The sequence below is a fragment of the Dipodomys merriami genome, unplaced genomic scaffold, assembly GCF_024711535.1.
Source record: "Dipodomys merriami isolate MVZ:Mamm:240054 unplaced genomic scaffold, mDipMer1.0.p SCAF_16, whole genome shotgun sequence".
NCBI lineage: Eukaryota > Metazoa > Chordata > Mammalia > Rodentia > Heteromyidae > Dipodomys > Dipodomys merriami.
In genome coordinates this window covers 22,739,246-22,762,000 of record NW_027202937.1, presented here as the reverse complement: position 1 = coordinate 22,762,000, position 22,755 = coordinate 22,739,246, and the positions used below count along the sequence as shown (strand labels likewise).

General features: G+C 41.3%; 1 protein-coding gene across 3 annotated transcripts in view; it reads left to right on the top strand.

The window, feature by feature from the left end:
* Jarid2 (jumonji and AT-rich interaction domain containing 2) overlaps positions 1-22,755 on the top strand; it is a 241,423-nt gene that overhangs the window by 123,587 nt on the left and 95,081 nt on the right. Inside the window, exons 1-2 of one of the 3 annotated variants that reach the window (XM_070024529.1) lie at positions 12,923-12,995; positions 20,719-20,860. The exons of 1 other annotated variant lie outside the window; for it this stretch is intronic. In XM_070024529.1, the coding sequence (XP_069880630.1) occupies positions 12,929-12,995; positions 20,719-20,860 (209 nt within the window). In that variant the 5' untranslated portion in view covers positions 12,923-12,928. Of the gene's footprint in view, positions 1-12,922; positions 12,996-20,718; positions 20,861-22,755 lie in introns of those variants that run through there. One more of the 3 variants, XM_070024528.1, reaches the window with a different exon arrangement.

Genomic DNA, 22,755 nt, shown 5'->3' with positions numbered 1-22,755 from the left:
CATCTGTAAACCTGGACCTTTATTTGTTGTGAGTGCATCATGGCAGCTTGAGGAGGTTGTGTTGTGTGAAGAATCTGCAATTGGTAGTCATCTTCACTAGGCCCCCAAGAAACCTTCCAGGGGGGAAGGACTGGAGAGAGAGGGCAACGTACTTAGTCTTCATCAATCTGCTTTTCCAACTTCTTGTACCCCACTGCAGCAATGGCAATCACAAATGCCCTTTCCAGTCCAGTCTATATTGTTCAGCCCACATTTGGTGCTGCTTTCCTTCTGGGGTCTCCCTGTGTGGAAGAATTCCAAGGGAATAGGTTAAGATTGCCATCAAGTGGCTGCTCTGGGTAGTGGACAGGAACAGGCTCACACTCCCAGTTTCTTAGCCCCTCAAGCCCCAGTGTTTTCTGTTTGAAGAATCGCTTGTTCTTATTTTGGATAGGTGGGTGGGGTGTGGGAAGGCATCTGTGGCACCCCTGTGCCTTGCCACATGGATGGATTCTATAAAAACAGAAGGTAGGCTCAGTTAAAGCTGTCTGAGCTTGGAGTCTGTGGAACCATGAATACAGTCTCATTTAGAGGCTGACTAAGGTGAATGGCTGGGCCTTCACTCTCTGTTGGCCCAGTCTAGAAAGAGTATGTAATTCCTAATTCCCTGCCATTGAAAATTGTGAGAAAATATCACTGTCAGCCCTAAAGGATGGTCCCATGATCCCAGCTGAGGTTGAAAGGACTAAGAAACCAGATACTGCCATTCTGATTGGCTCCTGTGCATTGTTTTTCTCAGACAGCATTTTTAGTATTAATGAGACAATGTATTAGAAGTCCTTAGTACCTAGTAGAAGGTAAACATTCATATGATGTTTATTATTGAGGTTCTTTTAGTAGTCTCTTACCTAGTTACTTTCTATAAAAGCAATTTGCTCTCTTTCCTAGTTCTGATTGTCAGCAGCCTGTAGTCTGGCTTCCCACTAGGACTTACAGTATCTCTGACCTGTCCTGCATGGTACTGGCTAGAACTGCCTTCTAGGAGGAGTTGGTGCGCTCTCTTTCCCCCTGTGCACATTACTGATTCTGGAGTCCATGTGAGCTTCCCTAAAGGATGATTTTGGAGTTGGCCATGGTATGTAAAGAGGATTGATCTGTGCCTACTGGTTTGGAGTGGAGATGCCTAAGGCAGGCAGAGGGAGAAAGTGACTATGGAGAATATCAGACTGAGATGAAACTGTAAGTTAGGGTTATGTAAAGAAAATTCTTAGGGCCTGTGTATTTTCAACAGCTATTTTACAGGTGAAAGAGGCCATGTTGTACATCTACTCACATTGCAGTCTGTCAAATCATATTAGACAAAAACTCTAGCTAGTTTTTTTTCATTCAATTTTTAATTGTTATTATAAAGGTGGCATACAGAAGGGTTACATTTTCATAATTCAGGTAAAGAATTTATTCCTTTTTGAATAATGGCACTCTTTTCTTTGCTTGCTCTCAGCTTTTTTTCCTCTGGTCCCCAGAATGCATCCAAGTTTTGATATGTTAGAATGACATTGGCTCTTACTTGTCTCCCTCTACTAGTAATATGAGTATGGGTAGAGCACTTCTTATCTAGAAATACTTGGGATCAAAAGAAATAATTCAGATTTCTGGTTTTGTTGGATTTTGAGATAGTTGCATAGATTTTACTGGTTGAATATCATTTATTGCATACTCCAAAAACAAGCTTAGGAGCTTTCATGTTGGCTCTATAAAGATTTCAGATTTTGGACCAATAATGTCCAAAATGTCTTAGCAAAGCACAAATCATCCCTTCTCAGGTTTCCTGCTTATATAAGATAAAATACTAGTGCCATGTCCCAGTTATTTTAGTTTCAGTATAGAGTAGATTCCTCTGTTTTTTTCCTCCCTTTGGGAACTCCATTGTAGAGTTGAGTTAGGAAGCATTGTTTTTGTAAAATTTTGAGGAATACATAGAACCTAAAGTCCTGGAATCCTGGAAGAAATGTTCTCTCCTTGGCCACTGAGGTGTGTGAAGTATTCAAAGCAGTACCCAGACAGGGGAGGGAAGGGGGAGAGAGATCTGTTGTCTGCTAGTTGTGTCAGCATGCCAATGTATGTGTCAGCTGGCTCTTTATGCCTGTAGCATTCAGGTAGCCAAATGTGAGTCCCACTCTGCGGAGTTCAATTGGCATTTTGCCCATGAGTGTTAATTAGGCCTTCCTTTACCCTCAGGCTACATCAAGATAGCCACTAAAATTAAAATTAAAACTAAAAGTTTCCCTTTAGTTACTCACTTTGCAAATAAAATTTTTTTTTCTACAGTTCCTAGTTTTCTGAATAGGCTGATGGCTGTTTAATGAATCTTTGTGTTTTCCCTGTTCTTTCATAGCTAGACTGATCACTGATTTGAGCCATCTGCTGTGGACCTGAAGGGGATTTACCCAAGTGCTGTTCTGTTTGCCCTTCCTTTCCTTTTCATTCTGCCCTCTGAAAAGATGGTACCTTCTGTCTGACTTGCTCTGGTTGGGGGATGGGGTAGGATGTAGGGAAGAAAGAGACACTAGCAGCTACACAGATCATCACTGCCTAGTAGAACTTTGTGACCATGCTAATATTCTGTGCAATGTCCTGTGTGGCAGGACACAGTGAGTTTTTGTTGTTGTTGTTGTTGTTTATTTATTTATTTATTTAATTTTATTTAATTTTATTTTTTTTGTTGTTGGTCATGGGGCTTGAACTCTGTACCTGGGTGCTGTCCTTCAGCTCTTCAGCTCAAGGCTAGCACTCTACCACTTCCTGTTTTTTGGTGGTTAATTGGAGATGAGTCTTACAGATTTTCCTGCCTGGGCTGGCTTTGAACCATCCATGATTCTCAGGTCTCAGTTTCCTGAGTAGCTAGGATTACAGGATTGAGCCACTGGCGCCTGGCCAGCTACTAGTTTTATGTGATTTCTGAGGCTTTGAAACATGCTTGGTGTGATGAAGATGCTGAGTTTTGTATTTTAGTCAATTGTTGGGATGAGGCTGCCCAGTGACCCAACATAGCTCTGGAGGCAGAAGGGAACTAAGTAGTGAAGTTCTCATTATTAGTTCCTATGCTCTCTGCTTCTGCTGTTGTTCTACATGGCCATTGTAGATCATCTCACAAACACTATTTTATATGTCTTCATGTAATTGTATGCAGACAATTCTCTGACAAAGTGAATAGAAATAGCAAAAACCTGATACTATTCAAATCCCTTTTAGTGTCATAGGTAATTTAAAAATTTGCTATTTCAACATGAGTAATTTTGTGATTTGGTAACTACTTCTGTGGTTTTTTATTTTTTGTTTTCCTTTTGACATACTTAGTGACATACTTGGGGTATCATCTAAATAACAGCCCCCTGCCTCAACTGTAGTATTAAGTCATTTGATATTGTTGAATTTCAAGATTTCTGAACATTTATAAAGATCTACTGCTAGACAGGATACTGTAAAATGATGTTCCATATTTATTGCTAGGGCATTTGGCTTGTTCTTGCTTAGTCTCTGATATACAGGGCTTTTAAGGAAAACACCAGAAAGACAAAGCAGTAAAGACTGAATCTCAGGGCTCACATATTTTTAATTCTTAATAGCAACTTTAAACATTTTAGGAATGGATTCCAGCTACAAGATCTAAAAGGTACTCACTTAAGGAAGATACTCTACAATTTTAGATGCTGAGGAAACTGGTTCTTTAACAATCAAAAGTGAAATGTAAAAGTCAAAAGTGAATTTCTTTTTCTTTTTCTTTGCCATTTCTTTTTGTCGGTTATAGGGTTCGAACTCTGGGCTGGGACACTGTCCCTCAGCTCTTGAGCTCAAGGCTAGAGCTCTACCACTTGAGCCACAGCACCACTTCCAGTTTTCAGGTGGTTAATTGGAGATAAGAGTCTCACAGACTTTCCTTCCCAGGCTGGCTTGGAACCATGATCCTCAGATCTCAGCCTCCTGAGTAGCTAGGATTACAGGCGTGAGCCACTGGCTCCCAGCTAAAAGTAAATTATTAAAGGATGAAAAATGAAATTTATTGTCAGATATTTTAGTTTTAATTATCCAACTGAAATGTGAAGGTTAGATCATTGGATTTTAGAGAAATCTGTCTCTTGTAAATTGCAAGAGAAACAAGGAAGGATTTTTTTGGGGGTGGGGTGGGGGGGGCAGTCCTGGGACTGTACTTAGGGTCTGGGCACTGTCCCTGAGCCTCTTTGTGCTTAAGGCTAGTACTCTTATCACTTGAGCCACAGTACCATTTCTGGCTTTTTCTAAGTAATTTATGGGAATCTCTCAGACTTTTCTGCCCTGGCTGTTTTTGAACCTGATCCTTATAGATCTCAGCCTTCTGAGTAGCTAGGATTACAGGCATGCACCATCAGTGCCTGGTGAGGTAAGAAACTTTCCTAGTCATTCTTTCCAAGAAGGCCTGCTGACCATGGGATAGTGGCACATCTGAATGAATTGTAAAATGAGGCTCTCATAAATCAAAGCACCTGAGGATTATGAAGTTCCTGAAATGATTATTGAGGAACATCTATTCTTTCCACATTAGTTATTATACACCATTTGTTTTGTTTATCTGGGCATGGTGCTAAATTTTGAGGGTTACTAAAATGAGGGATGCTGAGATGAATAATAGTGAATAACACATCTTTAAGGAACATGGGTAAGCAAACATTGCCTCATTAACATATTGTTATATTGTATGCATTACTAGAGATTAATAGGTGCCATCTACAGCTGACCAGGAAAAGGAATAGGAGCTTCTAGGCATAAGGGAGAGAATAATAGTCCAGAAGAGGGCACAAAGGCACTGAGCATTGAGAGATCAAATAATTAAAAGAACGTGTCATTTGCCATGCATGTAGGACCCAAGCCAGCTACCCAGTGTCTTCTGTGACTTTGCCAGCTTTCAAAACTCAAGGATTGCTAGTCTATTGCATGGCCCTGGCTCAGGAAACTGACAGAGAATAGATGAATCCTCTCCTTCTCTCTCTCCTTCCTTCCCTTCTTCCTCCCTCCCTGAAGCAGCAAAATAATTGAAACAAGCTAAGTTGCAATCTTTGCAAATTAAATCTTTGCTTTTCTCATTAATTCTTTTTTTTTTTTTTTGGGTCCGGTTGTGGGCCTGGGCGCTGTCCCTCAGCTCTTTAGCTCAAGGCTAGCACTCTACCACTTGAGCCACTTCCGGCTTTTTTCCTTTTTGTTTATGTGGTGCTGGGGAATCGAACCCAGGCCCTCGGGCTTGCAACACAAGCGTTCTACCACTGAGCCACCTTCCCAGCCTCTCTCATTAATTCTTTAATACTAATCTCTAGAAGTGAAATTACTAAATTACTGACTTGTTAACATCCATTACCAAGTTGCTCATTCAAAATATTTTATCACTTTAAAACTACACTAACAGCATTTGAGAGTATGAGTTTGCTTAAAAACAGAAATTAGAAAGAGATGATTACAACTTCCTCAGTAGAGTTCTGACAGGCCTAAGTTGATCAGTTCTCAAGCAAAATTTTCCTTTGTTCATTACTCCTTAAGTCAGTAAAATGGCCATTTTGTGGTTGAAATTACTATGTAATGTTTGGCCATATTTCTAAAGGTTGATCTTCATCTTTAACTTGGCATAATTTGTGTTATTTAATGTGGTAACTAATTCCTTATAAAACAGAAATTTTGATTAGTTGACGTGCAAGTTTATGAAGAAGGCATAGTTTTAGGAAGTATTTATTACGTAGAACAAATAATCCTTCTTGTATAATTAGTGCTACCAACTATTATTATGGTCATTCTATTTAGCAGATGAAGAAATTAAAGCAGAGTTTCTGTGATTCTTCTTACCATTACACAGTCAAGGAGTAAAACCAGGATTCTAACCAGGCCACTTTGCTCTGATTATGCTGTGATCCACTAAGTGTCTTAGTGCAAGATCTTGCAAGATCTTGACCAAGTAAACTCCCCGCCCCCGCCCCCCCCTCTTTGTTTTTTAATTGAAAACCTTTTTAGCCTGGTACATATAGCTCATACCTATAATTCTAGCCATTGCTGGAGACTGAGATCTAAGGATTGCGATTTGAAGCCAGTTCAGGCAGGACAGTCCATGAGACAGATGCTTAGCTCCATTTAAGAACCAAAAAAGTCAGAAGTGGAGCTGTGACTCAAGTACTAGAGTGCTAGTCTTGAAGAAAAAAGTTTAGGGCCAGTGCCTGAATTGAAGCCCCAAGATTGGTACAAAACAGAACAATTCTTGTGGAGCTTTTAATTCTGAAAATGGTAGTTTGATTGTATTGCTGTTTTATTAGCATTAACAACCAGATTGTTTTCCCTAATTTGTCCCCAACCAGATCACCCTAAAGAACTTCTTACAATTATTGATTTTATTTCATAATTGTATGGTTGGCACTGAAGGCACATGGCTATCAGGCGCAACATAGTTCAGCAATGCTGGTTTTTCAGGAATTGTCAAAGCCCTTTGGAACGAGTCCAAGCCAGACTGTAGGTACCTAATTCTAATTGGTTCAGTACAAGTGTATTAACTTCTATTTAAGTAAAAGTTTAACAAGCAATATTATTACACAAAACTGTTAGAGTGTCCACATCTTAAGAATGTTTCTGGAAGCCCAATATTAGCCACCTTTCTCTATTGGCTTTGTATCAGTAGAAAGTTGGTAGGATAACTGCTGTGTAATCTGATGCTTCAAACCTGAAACATTATAAAAGTTATCCCTCCCCCATGTTCCAGGATTCCCTAGAGATTCCCAATTCCATGGGTGCTCAAGGTGCTTATAAAAATTGTATATGTAAGCTGGGTGCCGGTGGATCACTCCTATAATCTTAGCTTCTCAGGAGGCTGAGATCTGAGGATCCCGGTTCAAAGCCAGCCTGGGCAGGAAAGGCCTTAAAACTCATCTCCAATAAACCACCAGAAAACCGGAAGTGGTGCTGTAGCTCAAGTGGTAGAGTGCTAGTCTTGGGCTGAAGAGCTGAGGGACAGCGCTTAGGCCCGGAGTTCAAGCCCCATAACCAACCCCCCCCCCCCCAAAAAAAAAAAAATTGTCTATGTAGGCATCGTGGTATGTGCCTGTAGAGGAGAGATGTGTAGAGAGAAGAGAATGAAGCTTGAACTAAGGACCTTGTGCTCTTGCTTGGCCTTTTCACTAAGGGCTGGTGCTCTATCACTTGATCTTTTTTTTTTTTTTTTTTTGCCTTGTGTTTGGCATTTTGCTAGTTAATTGGAGACAGAGTGTGGGTTGTCTTCAAACCATGATCTTCACAGTGTGAGACTCCTGAGTAGCTAGGGTTATAGGCATGAACCACCAGCACTGAGCGATCCTCATGAATACTTTTGTTGTTATTGTTGTTGGTCATGGGACTTGAACTCTGGGCTTGGGCATTGTCCCTCAGCTCTTCAGCTCAAGGCTAGCACCCTGCCACTTGAGCCAGAGCTCTACTTCTGGTTTTCTGAGTGGTTTATTGGAGATAAGAGTCTCACAGACTTTGTTGTCTGGGCTGGCTTTGAACTGTGATCCTCAGATCTCAGCCTCTCAAGGATTAATCTGCTTACTCAGTATATAAATGAGGATCTTATGTCCTTGCATGTTTCTGATCTTTTTTTGTTGGTCTCGGGGGTTGAACTCAGGGCCTAGGCACTGTTCTTGAGCTTTTTTGCTCAAGGCTGGTACCACTTGGAACCACAGTGCCATTTCCGTTTTCTGGTGGTTAATTGGAGATGAGTCTTCATGGACTTTCCTGCTTGGGTTGGCTTTGAACCACGATCCTCAGATGTCAACCTCCTTAGTAGCTAGGAGCCACTGGTTCATTTTAATCTTGATTGATTGATTGAATTCCTCGATAAGGAATCCATGAGCTTGGCTAACACAGTATGGTCATTAAAATCCTGTATTTACTGTATAAAAATGTTCAGGGGCTGGGAAGGTGTCTCAGTGGTAGAGTGCTTGCCTTGTATGCATGAGGCCCTGGGTTTAATTCCTCAGCACACATAAGCAGAAAAAAACAGAAGTAGCGCTGTGGCTCAAGTGTAGGTTCCACAGCCTCACAATCTCCTTCTTCTCATTTACCTAACAATCCATGCCACCTCCTCTCCATTGTAACTCACTTAAAATTTTTTTTGGGGGTCGGGGGGTGGGGGAGGAGGCATTATTACACAAAACTCAAATGATAAGGTGCAACATGGGGGTGCAGTTACTTGTATACGTAGCAAGAAGTTGATTAGGTTTTTGGTGCTAGACTATAGATAAGAATTTTTCTAGATTTGCTACAATCCCAAAGCTTGCTTTCCCTTTATAAGTGGGTGGGGGTGGGTCTCAGCTCACAGCTGACTTTTCTACTATTGCATATATGGGTCAGGTAAAGTCTTAATGTTTCTCAGGCAATAGTTTCTTTAATTAACACAGGAATTAGCTACCCATAATTGAAGAAGACATGTAAATAACTCGGTCTCTCAGCTGGAATTTGCTCCAGTTATACTTTTTTAAAATGCTAAAATAACCCAGAAGGTTTGTTTGGAGTTCACCCAACTTGGTCGTAATGAAAATGTTTTCAGAATAGGTAGATGGCTTGCTTGTGGGTGAGGCGAAATATGTCCTTAGATGTCCTGAGGTTTAGGTGATAATTGGGTGGAAGGTAGCCATGTTATTTGGCTGGCTGCATAGAATTTCTTTGGCTGTAAGTTACATTTCTGATATTTTGACCTCTTGAGAAGTCACATTTTGACTGCATTGTCTTGTTCTCTGGTGTCTTTAACAACACAAGGTCTTTATGCATAGCTATTTTAGACATGACACTGACAACATTACTAATGTATAAGCAGAAACTGACACCAGCTTGGAAAACCAATTTGCCACTGAACTAGTAAACTTGAACATTTCTGTGTCTAAGGATTTTCTCTAATTCTACTCCTATACACATATCCAGGAGATAATAACTAATATGTGCTAGGGGTAGGAGGAGAGCCACAGAGGAAGTTCAGCATGGAACACACCGAAAACAGTTTAGACATATTTTAACAAGAAGATCAAAATAAATTGTGGATGATTAAAGTTCACCTACTGTGGAATACTATAAATACTCATTATGGAAACAAATGACCTAAGAAATAAGCAAAATGACGACTAGACCTTAGTAATCTAATGCAAGTTAGAAAAGCTCAAGTCTTACGTATAAATTGTTTTTATATAATGGCATAAAACAGTATACTAACACAGCATAAACAATTTGATGCAATGGTTTCGAAGCTAACACGTAGGCAAACTGTTAAGCAATGTCTTTGTAATTGGGTTAGTAATGAGGCGGTAGAGTATTGTTTTGTTGGGGGTGGGGGGAGAGGAGGGGTGTGGGACTCAGGGCTTGGGCACTATTCTTGAGCTTTTTTTCCCCTGAAGGCTTGAGCACACAGCTCCACCTTCAACTCCTTGGCGATTAATTGACTTTCTTGCCCTGCCTGGCTTTGAATGGTGATCCTCAGGTCTCAGCATCCTGAGTAGCTAGGATTACAGACATGAGCCACTAGCACCAGGCTTAGATATTCTTTATGTTATTAAAAAGTAGCAAAGTGAGCCCAGCGCCGGTGGCTGTTGCCTATAAACCTAGCTACTCAGGATGATTATGGTTCAAAGCCAGCTTTGGCAGGAAAGTTCATGAGACTCTTTTCTCCAATTAACCACCTAAAACCTGGAAGTGGAGCCTTAGCTTAAAGCAGTAGAGCACTAACCTTGAGCAGAAAAGCTCCAGAAGATGCTATTAATGTAGTCTGGAGTTGCTAGTAGGCTTTCTTTGGGGCAGAGGCTAACATTTGACCTAAAGACCCCCAATTTGATTGTGTGTTCCCTCCCCTCTCTCCTCTCTCCCTCTTCTCTCTGCCCTTTTCCCTTCCCTCCCCTCCCCTCCCCTCCCCTCCCCTCCCCTCCCCTCCCCTCCCTTCCCCTCCCTTCCCCTCCCTTCCCCTCCCTTCCCCTCCCTTCCCCTCCCTCCCTCCTTCCCTCCCTCCCTCCCTCCTTCCTTCCTTCCTTCCTTCCTTCCTTCCTTCCTTCCTTCCTTCCTTCCTTCCTTCCTTCCTTCCTTCCTTCCATTCTTCCTTCCTTCCTTTTTTCCTTCCCTCTCTTCCTCCCTCCCTCCCTCCTTCCTTCCCTCCCTCCCTCCTTCCTTCCCTCCCTCCCTCCCTCCCTCCCTCCCTCCCTCCCTCCCTCCTTCCTTTGGGGACTTGAATTTACAGCCTGGGCACTGTCCTTGAGCTTTTCTGCTTAAAGCTAAGTGCCCTACTACTTGGAGCCCCAGACCTACTTCTGGGTTCCTGGTAGACAAGAGTCTCAGGAACTTTCTTGGCCAGGCTGACTCTGAACCACGATTTTGGAATCACAGTCTCTTGAGTAGCTAGGATTTCAGTTGTGAGCTAGCAGCACCAGACAATTGATGTTCTTTTTAATAAGGGGCTTCTTTTGCCCTTTCTTGCCCAACAGCTGCTTCAAGGCCAGAGTAGATTTGTATATATTTTTTGGGAAGATTGACGATTAGGTTTCTTTGATCTTTTTTAACTTAAATAAACACCTGCTTTCTTTTCATTTTCTCTGAGAGGAAGCAGTGGTGAATACTGTTCACTGTCAGAATGTCCAAGCTGGGGATGTTAAAGAGAAACCAGTATCTGCACTTGTGTCTCAAAAGCTCATTTCTGCAAGCTGTATAATATTGCAAGTTCCTACTTTCTCTTCTCATCTCATTCCCTCAGAATTAGTATACATCAAAAAGTCTGCCTGTCTCCTTTCCTATTCTCTGCTCTTCATTTCATGCAGAAGCTAAGGCACACCCCAAGAAAGGGAGGAGGAAAGACCAATAGTTACCCCTAAATGACCTTTCATTGACGATGTATAACTTTTTGTGTGTAAGACACTGGCCTACTGCAGCAGAGGGATGCTCTGGCCCATGTTCTGCAGGATTCTATCTTGAGGATGCACCACACACCTGTCCACAAATGTCACAGGGCTTTAAAATGGCCTATCCGTTGATCTTTGTTAGGACCTTGGCTGTCCTGAGCCACATTTTCCTCTTTCCCTTGTCAGTAATGTAATTATGATAGCAAAATTGTTGATACCAAGTTGATATTAGAGACGATGATCATCTCCCTTCTGATGCTTTTAAAAATACAGGTCGTGAGCAGGGTATTGATGGCTCACACCTGTAATTCTAGCAATTCAGGAGGCTGGGATCTGAGGATCACGGTTTGAAGCCAGTTGATTGGCTAGATTCTTAGCAGTAATCACCAGAAAAGCCAGAAGTGGAGCTGTGGCTCATGTGGTAGAACACTGTCTTTAAGCAAAAGCAGCTCAAGGACAGTGCCCAGGGCCTCATTTCAAGTCCTAGGACTCCCCCGGCCCCGTGTCTCTCTCTTTCTGTCACACACATACATACCACACCACATCACAAACAACCTGCCATGGTAATTTAGTCTACTGTACTTGCATGATGGAAATAATAATCACTTGGTCTTAGGTAACATCTTCTAAATAAGTTAATGTGTGTGTATAGTATTAGGATTTGGGATCTCATGAGATGGGCCAACAAACAGGAAGCAACAGTAAAAGTATTGCTAAGGGGTTTCAAGGTGCCCTTAGATTAATCTTTGAGGAAAATTTTCGGGCCCCTGTGGTGTTCACAGAGCTTAGCTACCATCTTTTCCCTTTCCTGGATGGACAGAAAGAGAAACATGTGAGTTGTGTTGAGAACATGTGCTTTGCACATCGCCGGTTGCCAGATGAAGTTCAAAAGCTTCAAAAGAATTGACGAGAGAGAGAGAGAGAGAGAGAGAGAGAGAGAGAGAGAGAGAGAGAGAGAGAGAGGGGGGGGGGGCGGGGGAGGCACTCCAGTTATCTGAGGCCAGTTGGATGCTTGCCTTTTTCACCTCTCTTTGCAGCTGCCAGGCTACAGAGCCTGTTTTGTGAAAGACCCTCAAGAAACAATGAGGGAAAACAGCTTCTGTTTGATTAGATTAGATCAATTTATGTGCTTTGGGGCGGGGCCCTGGCAGGGCTAGGGGGAGGGGTGTCCCTGAATTGCCAGTGGCCCATGTCTGCCCATGTGGTCACTTCATAAGTAATGAAGCTCTGTGGTGACTGCTATTGCAGAAGGAGGGGGGAGGGTGGGCTAGAGGAGGAGCATGTGGAAAGAGATTTCTGCAGTCTGTCTGGAGAGCTGCCCAGGTTTCCCAGCCAAAAAAACAAATAAAAATAAATAAAAGGCAAGTGCTGAATGACACAGATTATGATATTAAAAAGGGATGCCATTGAAACTGTGCCCTGGATTCTGCTGTCATTGGAGGTGGTGTGTGTGCGTGTGTGTGTGTGTTTGTGTGTGTGCGTGCGTGCATGCGTGCGCGTGCGTGTGTTGTGTGTGTGTGCGTGTGTGCATGTGCGTGTGCTCACAGCATGGTTTTAGTGCATTGCCTGACAGGCCGTGAATGTGAAAGTGTGGACAATTAAACTGTGAATGTCCCCCTCCAACCAAGGTGTCTCCTCTCCCTCCAGATGCCAGAAATTCTGTAATTCATATTTGTCTGCATTGCAGGTTGAGGGAAATGGCAGGATGAAAAGCTAGTCATTCTTTCTCTTTTTCCCATTATAATTTATCAAGATGGAGTTGGGGGGAAGCGCCAGCCCAGAGACCCCTCCTCTTTGGTGTTCGATTCCCTTCCAGGCACATAAATAACCTTCTCTCCCGTCTGTTTCCCCTCCCCCTCGGCCCGCTGCTGTTTGGCCGTCCTATTGCTGCGCGGAATCTGCACTGCCGCTTGCTTATTACGTACAGGGGAGGATTGTTGACAAGTGCTCCGGTGCCTGCCTCACTGCGCTCTTCCTCCCTCCCTCCCTCTCTCTGCCCTTCTTCCTCTCTGCCTCTCTGCAATGATCCGGCTCTGAGGATGGCTGCTCCACGGGTCTGTCAGGTGCAGTTTTTGGTGGCTTATCTTGAGGAACCTGGGATAGAAGGTCTGTTCCTATCAATAAAATAAAAACCAAATAGCTCGAGATTCTTTTCAGGCTGGTATGGCTTTTGTTGGAGAAATAGGCCTTTGTGGTTTCCCTGCTGGGGTCCTGATGAAATCTATTACGGATGGCAAGGTGCTTAAGGAAAAAAAAATTATATATATATATATATATTTATATATATTTGTGAGTAGTATGTAAAAGAGAGTCTGCGATTTGCTTGATACTAATATTCTTTTAGCTTTGATATTGTCCCCAGGGGCAGTGGTTGCTCCTGCAAAGGCACTGTGGAAATTTACAAGAGAGAATTAATGTCGCTCTTAATGCATTAAGCTCTGTTGACCATTTTGGCCAAATCTGCAGTTTTAACCAGGCTTGTATGAATTTAGACATTTCTCTAGGGACTGACTGCCATCCAGCTATCTGCTGATCCCTTTATTTTGTTACCAGTTTGTATGATCATTCCCAGCATTAAATATAGGTGTTTGATTAAAGTTAATTAGTTCATCTTCACCCAACCTTTGGTTTTCCTTATAAACAGCACGTTTGGTTTCATTTCTCTTAAATCTTTTTTTTTTTTTTTTAATGTTTCTCTTCTCTTCTTCCTTTGAAAGATGGAGGAAACTGAGGCATGTAAATAGATACTCAGTCCTTAAGTGATTCTGGGTTAAATAGGAATGTTTTAAACTCAGAGTACCCTTCCTTTTTCTCCCATATTTTTCTTTTTCTGCAGCCCATATTTGCACTCCTCTGTTTAAACACAGATAAATGTTAGGCGCCATCCATTGTAGGTGCCTTGACATGGCCACATTCCTACAGTCCCAGCTTCCATTGTATTTCAGTATTGGAAAGAGGCAGTAGGCCTCTCTCAACTTGTTTACTGGCAGCAGGTTTTGTTTTGTTTTGTTTGGACTCTGAATAGACCACTTAGCCCTCTCCTAATATATTCATCTGAAAAGTGGGTGGGCAGTCCCATTTGTTTATATTCAGGGGAGGTAATAATGAAACTGGAGGAATTGCTGTTTCTCCAATTATGCTACAGACAAAACATAACAGAATTTTTTATGCTTCTTTTCCATGATATAAAAGCATCTGAAAGAGATTTTGGGGTAAGGGTGTTGCTGTTAACTAACTCATACATTATATTGTGGAGTTTTGCCTGAGCATCATCACAGGTTAGTACACAAACTGATAACTTGATGGTGCTTATTGTTGGGCATTAAAGTCAACTTTGCTTACCTTTGGAGAGCCTTAGTAAAACCAGAGAGCAGTTTTCATTTAGATACTTTACATCTATGGGATAGATTTAATGATACGAAGCTATAAAGACCTACTACATACATGTATACGTTATATTTACTTCAAAGGTAGAGTATCATTAGCTATCTGTGAACATGCTTTTTATATATATATATATATATATATATATATATGAGAAAATTCTTTGGAGGAGCACAAAATGTCCATGATGTGATTTAAAAGCAGAATGAGCAACCAAGTGTTGACATGTCAGTGTATCTAAACAGAATGTTTTGAATACACTGGTCTCATTGATTTATTTTTTAATAAAAATATCAAACTGTCTTATGTTTATCCATTCTGATTACCCTGGTTCTTGATTCTGATTACCCTTGTTCTGCAATAATTCCATTGTTCTGCAGCTCATTTTCAACAAAAAATGAGCTATGTCCAGTGTTGCTTTTTATGCACTTTTCTTGTGGATGTGGAAGGCAGATTTTGACCTCCAAGGTGCTCTGTCATGAACCCTCTGTGCTGGAAAGCCCTTTTAGTTAGTTGAGGATTTCAAGCGTCCATGCTTTTGGTGGTTGTTTTCAACTAGGTTGCCTGGTATGGTAGGTTTATGTTGACTGATTTGTGGATGTGACATTTCAAAGGGTGTTGGGATGGTAGGTAGATGTAGAAAAGTTATGGCTTGGGATAGCAGAGTCATAATGATTGGATGTGAAAGTAGAGCTTGGCATTATAGAGCATTGTAAGTATTTATAGTTCAGCCATGATGCTTGGAGTTTCTTACTCTGATTACTTTGAGAGCCATGTTAAGCATAAAGAATGTGTAAATTATGAAGGAAGATTGAGTAATGACCAAAAGAAGTAAGGGAATTATGCGAAAAATGGTTATAGGTCACCAGAAGTCAAATAGCTCCTGAGCTGGTTCTAAAATCTTTGAAGATCCTCTCTCCTTCCTACTGAAAGATTAAAAAAAAAAATCATGAAGTTAACCTATCATCTTTGCTGCTTATTTTGTTTTATTATTTTGTTGGATTCTCTCCACCAGAGAGGTATATTTGCTTTCCTCTTGTGATTGTTGGTTAGATTGAGGGAAGGGGGTTGCCTTTTGTCTTTGGGTGTCACTTATTTCAAGGATTAGACTGAAAATAATGCACATTTTTGGAGTAGCAATAATCTGCTTACCCATTCCTGTGTAATTTGAGATGTCTGCTGGCCTTGTTTCCTTGTTGCTCAAGGTGAGGAAATGCTTTGTGGGCTGTAAGTTCCCTGAAGTCTTGATTCTGAAAACTGTCACTCATATATACATATATACATGTATGTATATGTATATGTATATTCATCCTACCCAGTAGCCCACATTTTCTGGGTTGGATTATTTACCTCCCACCTTTCTCAAAAGATGGGGCTTCCAGAGGTGGTTTAGTTTTCCTAAGAATAGGTCTGTGCAGAGAGAGATTAGTGGTAGTCAAAGTGTTCTTGTGGGATTGTTTACATATAAAACAAACTGAAGATTGATGTTTTGGGGGTTGGGGTAAATGAAGGAATATCTACCCTCAACCTTGTGCAGTTTATCAGTTTATGTGGTTTGAGGGCCCTGGAGAGAGAGAGAGACAGAGACAGAGACAGAGACACAGAGAGACGGGGGGGGGGTGATATTACATTTTGTTGGCAGTGATGGAAAGTCTCCAAGCTGATTTGAGACAAGACAAAGAGGAGTCCCAGTTGACTGAAGGGTCTTTCTCAGGAGAGAAAGTAGTTATTTTTCATAATCAGAGGTATGAAGCCATTGTCATTTGCACCTCATTGACCATAATGTGCCTCCGACATCTTGCCTCATGATCCTGCATTTGCTCTCAACCACATCAGTGTGTTGATCTGGTTAGCATGTCAGTAGACAAGCCTGAGCTAGGCTTTGCAGGTTCTCTGCCCTGCTTGCCCCCTGGCCCTGGAACCAACCCTGTGTTCTGTTGCAAGTGTCACTGGTGACCTGCATGTGCACAGTTGGGGTTAATATCCACATTCATGGTGACCCTGTGAAGCTGGCCTAGCATTAGAATTGCTTAAACTGTCTGTAAAGCAGACAATCCAATGTTTCTTTCAAAAGTCTGGGTGAGCGTAGGCTTTTATTTTTCACCAGTAATGGCGGCAAAGCATGCATTCTGATTACCTCAGAGAGGGTTCGGCCTCAACCAAAAGGGGCTGCTTTTATAGTTTTCCTCTCAACTCAAATCCCTGCTTGTGTATATGCACGTGTGTATATGTGCTGCACGAGCATAAAGCACACACACACATGCACACACATGGGGAGAAACTGCTGTTGAAAATGAAAGCACTCTTTCGAAGCTTGACTGTTTAATATGTAATGTGATACCTTGTCTCACAGGGACAGGGTGACAGACGGCGTTGGCTCTATAACATGGAATCACCTTTTGTGCGTGTCTCCTACAACAAAGCTAAATACATTGACTCTGCCTAATATGCTAATAAGTTTGCTGTGCTCCAGATGTTAGAGAAGCACTGGAACAGCTTCAAAGCCCTCCCTGTTTTTGCTTTTTTTAACCCCCTTTTGGCATTGCTTTTGTGGAATACAGGCATTAACTTTTCCTTTGGTTTTTGTGTTGTCTGTTACTATTTGTGGACCTGATGGGAAAGAACTGTAGATACCTCTTTGTGTCCAAACCACACTAGTGTGACTGTATACACTAGTTCTTTTTTTGAGGGTGGTAGAAAAGACATAAAATTGTGTTTCTGTGTTCTGAAATCTAGATTTCTCATCAACTGTGTTAGAAGTTCTTAGCTGAAGGAGTCATCAGCCTAAGTTGTCTTTCAATTTTTCTAATCCTCTTTCTGTTAAGACAACAGGGAGATGATCATACACATAATCTCAACAATCTCCAACAGGAATTCATTTTGCCCATCTCTGTTGTGATTTCTGACTCAGAGAAGAAGCCTGTTATGTTGTATTCCTTGTGTGGCATTAGGAGTCTTTTCATTTCTTGCTAATTTGGGATAAATAGCTCCTGAATTTGCTGAGTCCTTGGTGGCGGGGTTCGATTGTGTTTGATTTCTTGGAAGTGGTAGGGGTGGTTCTCTGCTTGCTGTGTTGTAGTGTCCGACTGTGACACATTGCCCCTGTCAGCTGATGGTGTTTAGGCCCAGGGTGCAGGCACGATCCCCAGGCTGTCTTTTAACACCATGATTTGGAATTTTCAGCTTATATTTATTGCTTTTGTGAAAGACAATAGACATGGTTTAATTTAAGTTCAACCTACTGAATATTAATAGAGGAGAACAAATGTTAATGTGAGAAGACTGCATCTTCGGGCCATTCAATTTCCTCTGTTTAACCTCCTCTCCCTAACAAAGGTTTATGTTGATGGGGGAGGGCTTTAGAAAAATAGAAAATGATGTGATTGTGTGAAGTGGGGGGATGAAGGTTCATTATTTCTCATTGACTAAAAATAATAATTTAAAACATTGGTAGCAGGGCTTTGTTACACAGGGGAAAGAAAAGGCAGCACACATTAGCTCCTCTAATGTTATAATAATGGCTATTCTGCCCTGTGGCACCACATTGCATCTTGCTGACCTGGCTCTCCTACACTAAGCAGGCTGTGTGATTTGGTTTAAAACATTAGGACTGAAATGGGATAGCTAGTATAGTGGAGATGTGAAAAATGGGGTGTATTTTGGGAAAGGAAAGAATAAAAGCCCTGGTTTATCCAACCATGCAGATTATCAAACTAAAAATAACTGTAAAATTTTCTGAGTCAGTATATGCAGAATGAGAGTATTCAGATTGAGAAAGTCGATCATTTGCAGTACAGACTCAGGCCTGCCTCTTCATAAAGGATAGGAAAAGCAGGAAAAGCTGTGGCCCTTTTAGTTTGTATGTATGACAGGCAATTAATTTTCTGTGTCTGGGCCCCATTTTCTGAGTCTGGAGAGTGAATTGGATTCAGACAACAATCCATGGATGTCTGTTCTAGTTCAGGTCAACCTCATTGTTCATCTTGCAATGGGGAAAGGCTGAGTGCTCTAAGGCACTAGTCTGATGAGGGCAGGGGGACAATGGAGTCACTACTTTGAATCTTTTCAGTGTAGCTCAGTTGTGCCTTGGGATCAGAGCAGCATCGTTGCCCTCCTTTGCCTCACATTGAGCTCACAATTAAGTCAATTAAAGTCCCTAGGTATTTTTCATGGTGCAAAATTTCTTCATGCAGTTTCCTTGAATTTGTGCTCAGACAGTTCTTTGGGGGAGAAAGTATATGACTTATAGTGTATGCCTGTTTACATGTACACTTTGTAGGCATGCACATTGTACATGTTAGTTTTTTGAGTCTATTCTGCTGCCCTTTGGTGTGGATGTATTCCCGAGAGTTATGTTGTGATAAAGGCTGGGGGGGCCTGGGTCTTCCCTTACTGACATGGCCCACATTCATCTTATCTTAGTGGCGCTCAACATATGGAGACTTGTATTACCTTTGAATGTTAGTTAGACAGCATAGACAGTCTGGGGTAAGGCCTCCTCCCTGGATAAGCCTTTTATATGCTTATGCTGGAGAAACACTGGTATAGTTCAAGGGAAAGCTGTTGGCCCAGTAAATACTCAATTTTCTTGTGCTAGTCTTTATCTCCTGCATCACTTTTCCTGCTTTTTGGTGTTTAGGTATATTCCTGTTCTTTTGGCTGTCTGGCTACATTGATTCATCATCACTGGCTTTCCCCTAAAGCTTAGTCTTGTTTTGTTTTTCTTTTTTTTCCTGCTAGATATGGACTGTGTTCTTTTCTTGCACACTGTACTAAATGGCGTGTACATCTGTGTTTGTGTATCTCCTGTCACTAGAGTATAGATTTTGTTTGATTACTGCCATGCCAGTGCCCTGGCACTGGTAGGTGTTAAGAAATTAAGTGAATTCACATCCCCTCCTTCCTTTCCCTGCTGTATTCTCCTTTACATACATGTACATTTTTGAAACCCTGAGCTCATCTAAGATTCACTCAGAGAGTTAAGATGCATATCCCTACCCCTGGAGCAGGGGAAGGGATCTTAAATCAGGACCTTGGGTCTGTTTCTAATCTCTGTTGAAAGTATAGTCTGTGTCATCCTAATGATTTGGTTTTCCCTTATGTCTGCATTAGTTCTCCAATGTACTGGGACTAATAGAGAGGTTATTTGAAACACATAGGTAATTTTACTTTTCTGGAGGCACAAATACATTGAAGCAAGCAGGTTAAGTTAATTGTAGTGGATTTGATGTAATTTAATACATCAGAAATATTTCCATAATTAATCTACTTGAAATAATTAATGAAATGGTACATTTATCTCTATCCATTTATTGTGGTATTGGGGGTTTGAACTAAGGGCCTCATGCTTGCTAGGAAAATGCTCTTCTCCTTGAGCCATGCACTCATCCTATTAAAGAGTATTCATAAGAAAAAGGGAAGAAAAAGAAGGGAAGCTGGGGAAGAAAAGGCAACAGAGAGGCCATCTTGACTGGACTTTGGCTTCAGACTGGAGAGAGTCCCGAAGCATGGATTTTACCATTGTGTGTGGGTCCATGTTAAGGGAACATTGGCATTTTAAAAATTAAAGTTAGAAAAAATAGTTTGTTAGAATTTGTTTCCTATTGACACTAGCCACTGTTGGTTTTCATGAGATGGTTCTGTATGGGACAAAATCTTACTAGAATACATAGCTCAGGTATTATTCCTGAAATGCCGACCACATTCATACTTAACGTCTTTCTAATATTTGGGAAGCTAATTTTCATTTCCATGCTGTAGCCATGATCCTTAAGGCCCCATATGACAAGTAAATAGCCATGATATTTTACTTACTCCATAGCATTAGATTTCCAACCTTATGTCACTATCTAAAGTCTGAAACCATAGAGAATTACACATAAGCAGGGCAAGTCCCAGCCTTTGTTGTGCTGCAGTTTTCCCTGAATGTTACCAGATAAAATGTATTACATATCTATTAGAGAGATACCATTCTTCCCTGTTTTCTTCGCAAAGAACAGAAACCACTCTTAAATATTTCAATTCAAGAGAGATTTCACATGGAATGAAGTAGTCAAATCTTGTGGAATGGCTGGACGAACCAAAAAGTCATGCTTCAGTCACAGATGATATTTACATACATGGAAAAAGAATCATAGCTGGATTGGATGGCATATATGCCTGTGATCTAGGAGACTGGAGCAGGAAGAATATGAATTCAAGGCCAGCTGCTGGGCTACATGGCAAGACCCTGTTGTCTCTCCTTCCTCCAGCTACTCCTCACAAATAAACACACAAACTTCCAGCCTTTTGGATTTCCCATTCAAAAAGGGGATATGCATTTGTGAATTTTCTGTTGCCCACATTCTTGTTTGTCTTCATTAGCCATTGTGTAGGGTTTACTGTGGTAAACTGCTGCTTCCTGATGTGATATATTTAAGTGTTTATCCCCTTTTTTCACCTGTAGGGCTCCTTGGTAATGACCAATCTAAGGGATTAGGACCAGCATCAGAACAGTCAGAGAATGAGAAGGACGATGCATCCCAAGTGTCCTCTACTAGCAACGATGTTAGTTCTTCAGATTTTGAAGAAGGGCCGTCGAGGAAAAGGTTAGTAATCAAGGCTAAAAGTATTGGTGCATTATTTAAATCAGAGAAGTGCCAGTTTTTGGTCACATGGGGACAGTGTTGGCCCATTCACCACAATATCACAGTTTTCATAGAACAGCCAGAATTTGGAACTGAAGCCGCCGTGGCTCAAGTGGTAGAGCTCCAGCTGTGAGTGAAAAAACTGAGTGAAAGTAAAAGGCCCTGAGTTCAAGCCCCAGTACAGGCACCAATAAGTAACTAAAAATCCAGGATTTCTATGTTCTATCCCATAATAATTAAAAATGAGTAAACAAAATATGCCATAGACCGACTAAACCATGTTTTTGCCATAAGAAACATCCAAAGAATTGGCAGCTGATAATATCAGGTCTTAAATGTTCACTGTCATTGTTTGTTATCAGCAGTAGTAGTGGGGAGAGTATTAGATGCTTTCTGCTATTTCTGGAGAGATGTTTTTAAAATGTGCAGATTAAATGTCTTCTTTGAATTGTTTTTCTTTTCAGGAAAGCAGAAATTACACTGCATTTTCAATAGATAAGCATTGAGCCAAGTTACAAAACCAGTTCTTCAAACTGAAAATAATTGGCAGTTATTTCTATATGATTTTCCTAAATGAGCTTAAGATAGTTTGTAAGGGAAGTTGGCTCTGGTTAGCTTCCTGCCTTCATGCCTCTCTCCCTTATTTCCTTCCTTCCTTCCTTCCTTCCTTCCTTCCTTCCTTCCTTCCTTCCTTCCTTCCTTCCTTCCTTCCTTCCTTCCTTCCTCTCTCTCTCTCTTTCTCTCTTTTTTCTTTCTCTCTTTCTTTTTTTCTTTCGTTCTGGATGTGCTGTACTGGGGCTTGAACTTGTCCTGGGGCACTGTCCCCAGGAGCTTTCCCCCACCCCCCAGGTTAGTGCTCTACCCCTTAAACTACAGCTCCAGCTTTTTAGTGGTTAATTGGAGATAGAATGCCATGGACTTTCCTGCTCTGTCTGATTTTGAATTGGGAGCCTTAGATCTCAGCCTCCTATATAGATAGAATTACAGGTAGAACCACTGGCACCAAGCTGTAGGTCCTGGTAATTTTATGAGTTTGTGGTTTCAAGGATAGTGATAGTGACATTATATAGTATTTTTAACAGGGTGCTTAAAAATACCTTGGTAGTAGCTGCCCTATTTCATATTTTGTTTGTTAGTTCCCCTTTCATTTAGAATTTTTGTATTTCATTTTAGTGTATTTGCGTGTGTGCGTGTGTGTTTCTTGGTCCTGGTGCTTGAACTTGGGGCCTGGGAGTTGTCCCTTAGCTCTTTTGCTCAAGACTAGCACTCTACCACTTTAAGCTACAGAGCTGCTGTTTCTTTTTTTTTTTTTTTTTTTTGGGTGGTTAATTGGAGAGTCTCATGGACTTTCTTGTCCAGGCTGGCTTTGAACCACAATCCTCAAATCTGAGCCCCCTGAGTAGCTAGGATTACAGGAGTGAGCCACCAGCTCTGGGCCTGTTCTTATATTTGATGTTTCACTGGATTATTGTCTTTATGACTTTATTAGAATCTTGTTAATTTATGAAATCGAAGTGTAAAAGAAATTCCCAGGATCTGAGCTTCTGTGACATATTCTGAGTTGTTGAAACAATCTAGACACATAATTACATTTTGGAAATAATCTAGATACATATCTGTCATGAACTGAGCTTAGTGGAAAGTTGGAAGGAATGGAGGTTAGCTGTGTGTAGATACTTAATGGTTTTTGAGCCTAAACATTTTATTTTTTTTTAAATTTCATTTTATTGTAAAGATGCTGTACAGGGCTGGGAAGATGGCTCAGTGGTAGAGCACTTGCCTTGCATGCATGAGGCTCTGGGTTCGATTCCTCAGCACCACATAAGCAAAAAGAAAAAAGCCAGAAGTGGCGCTGT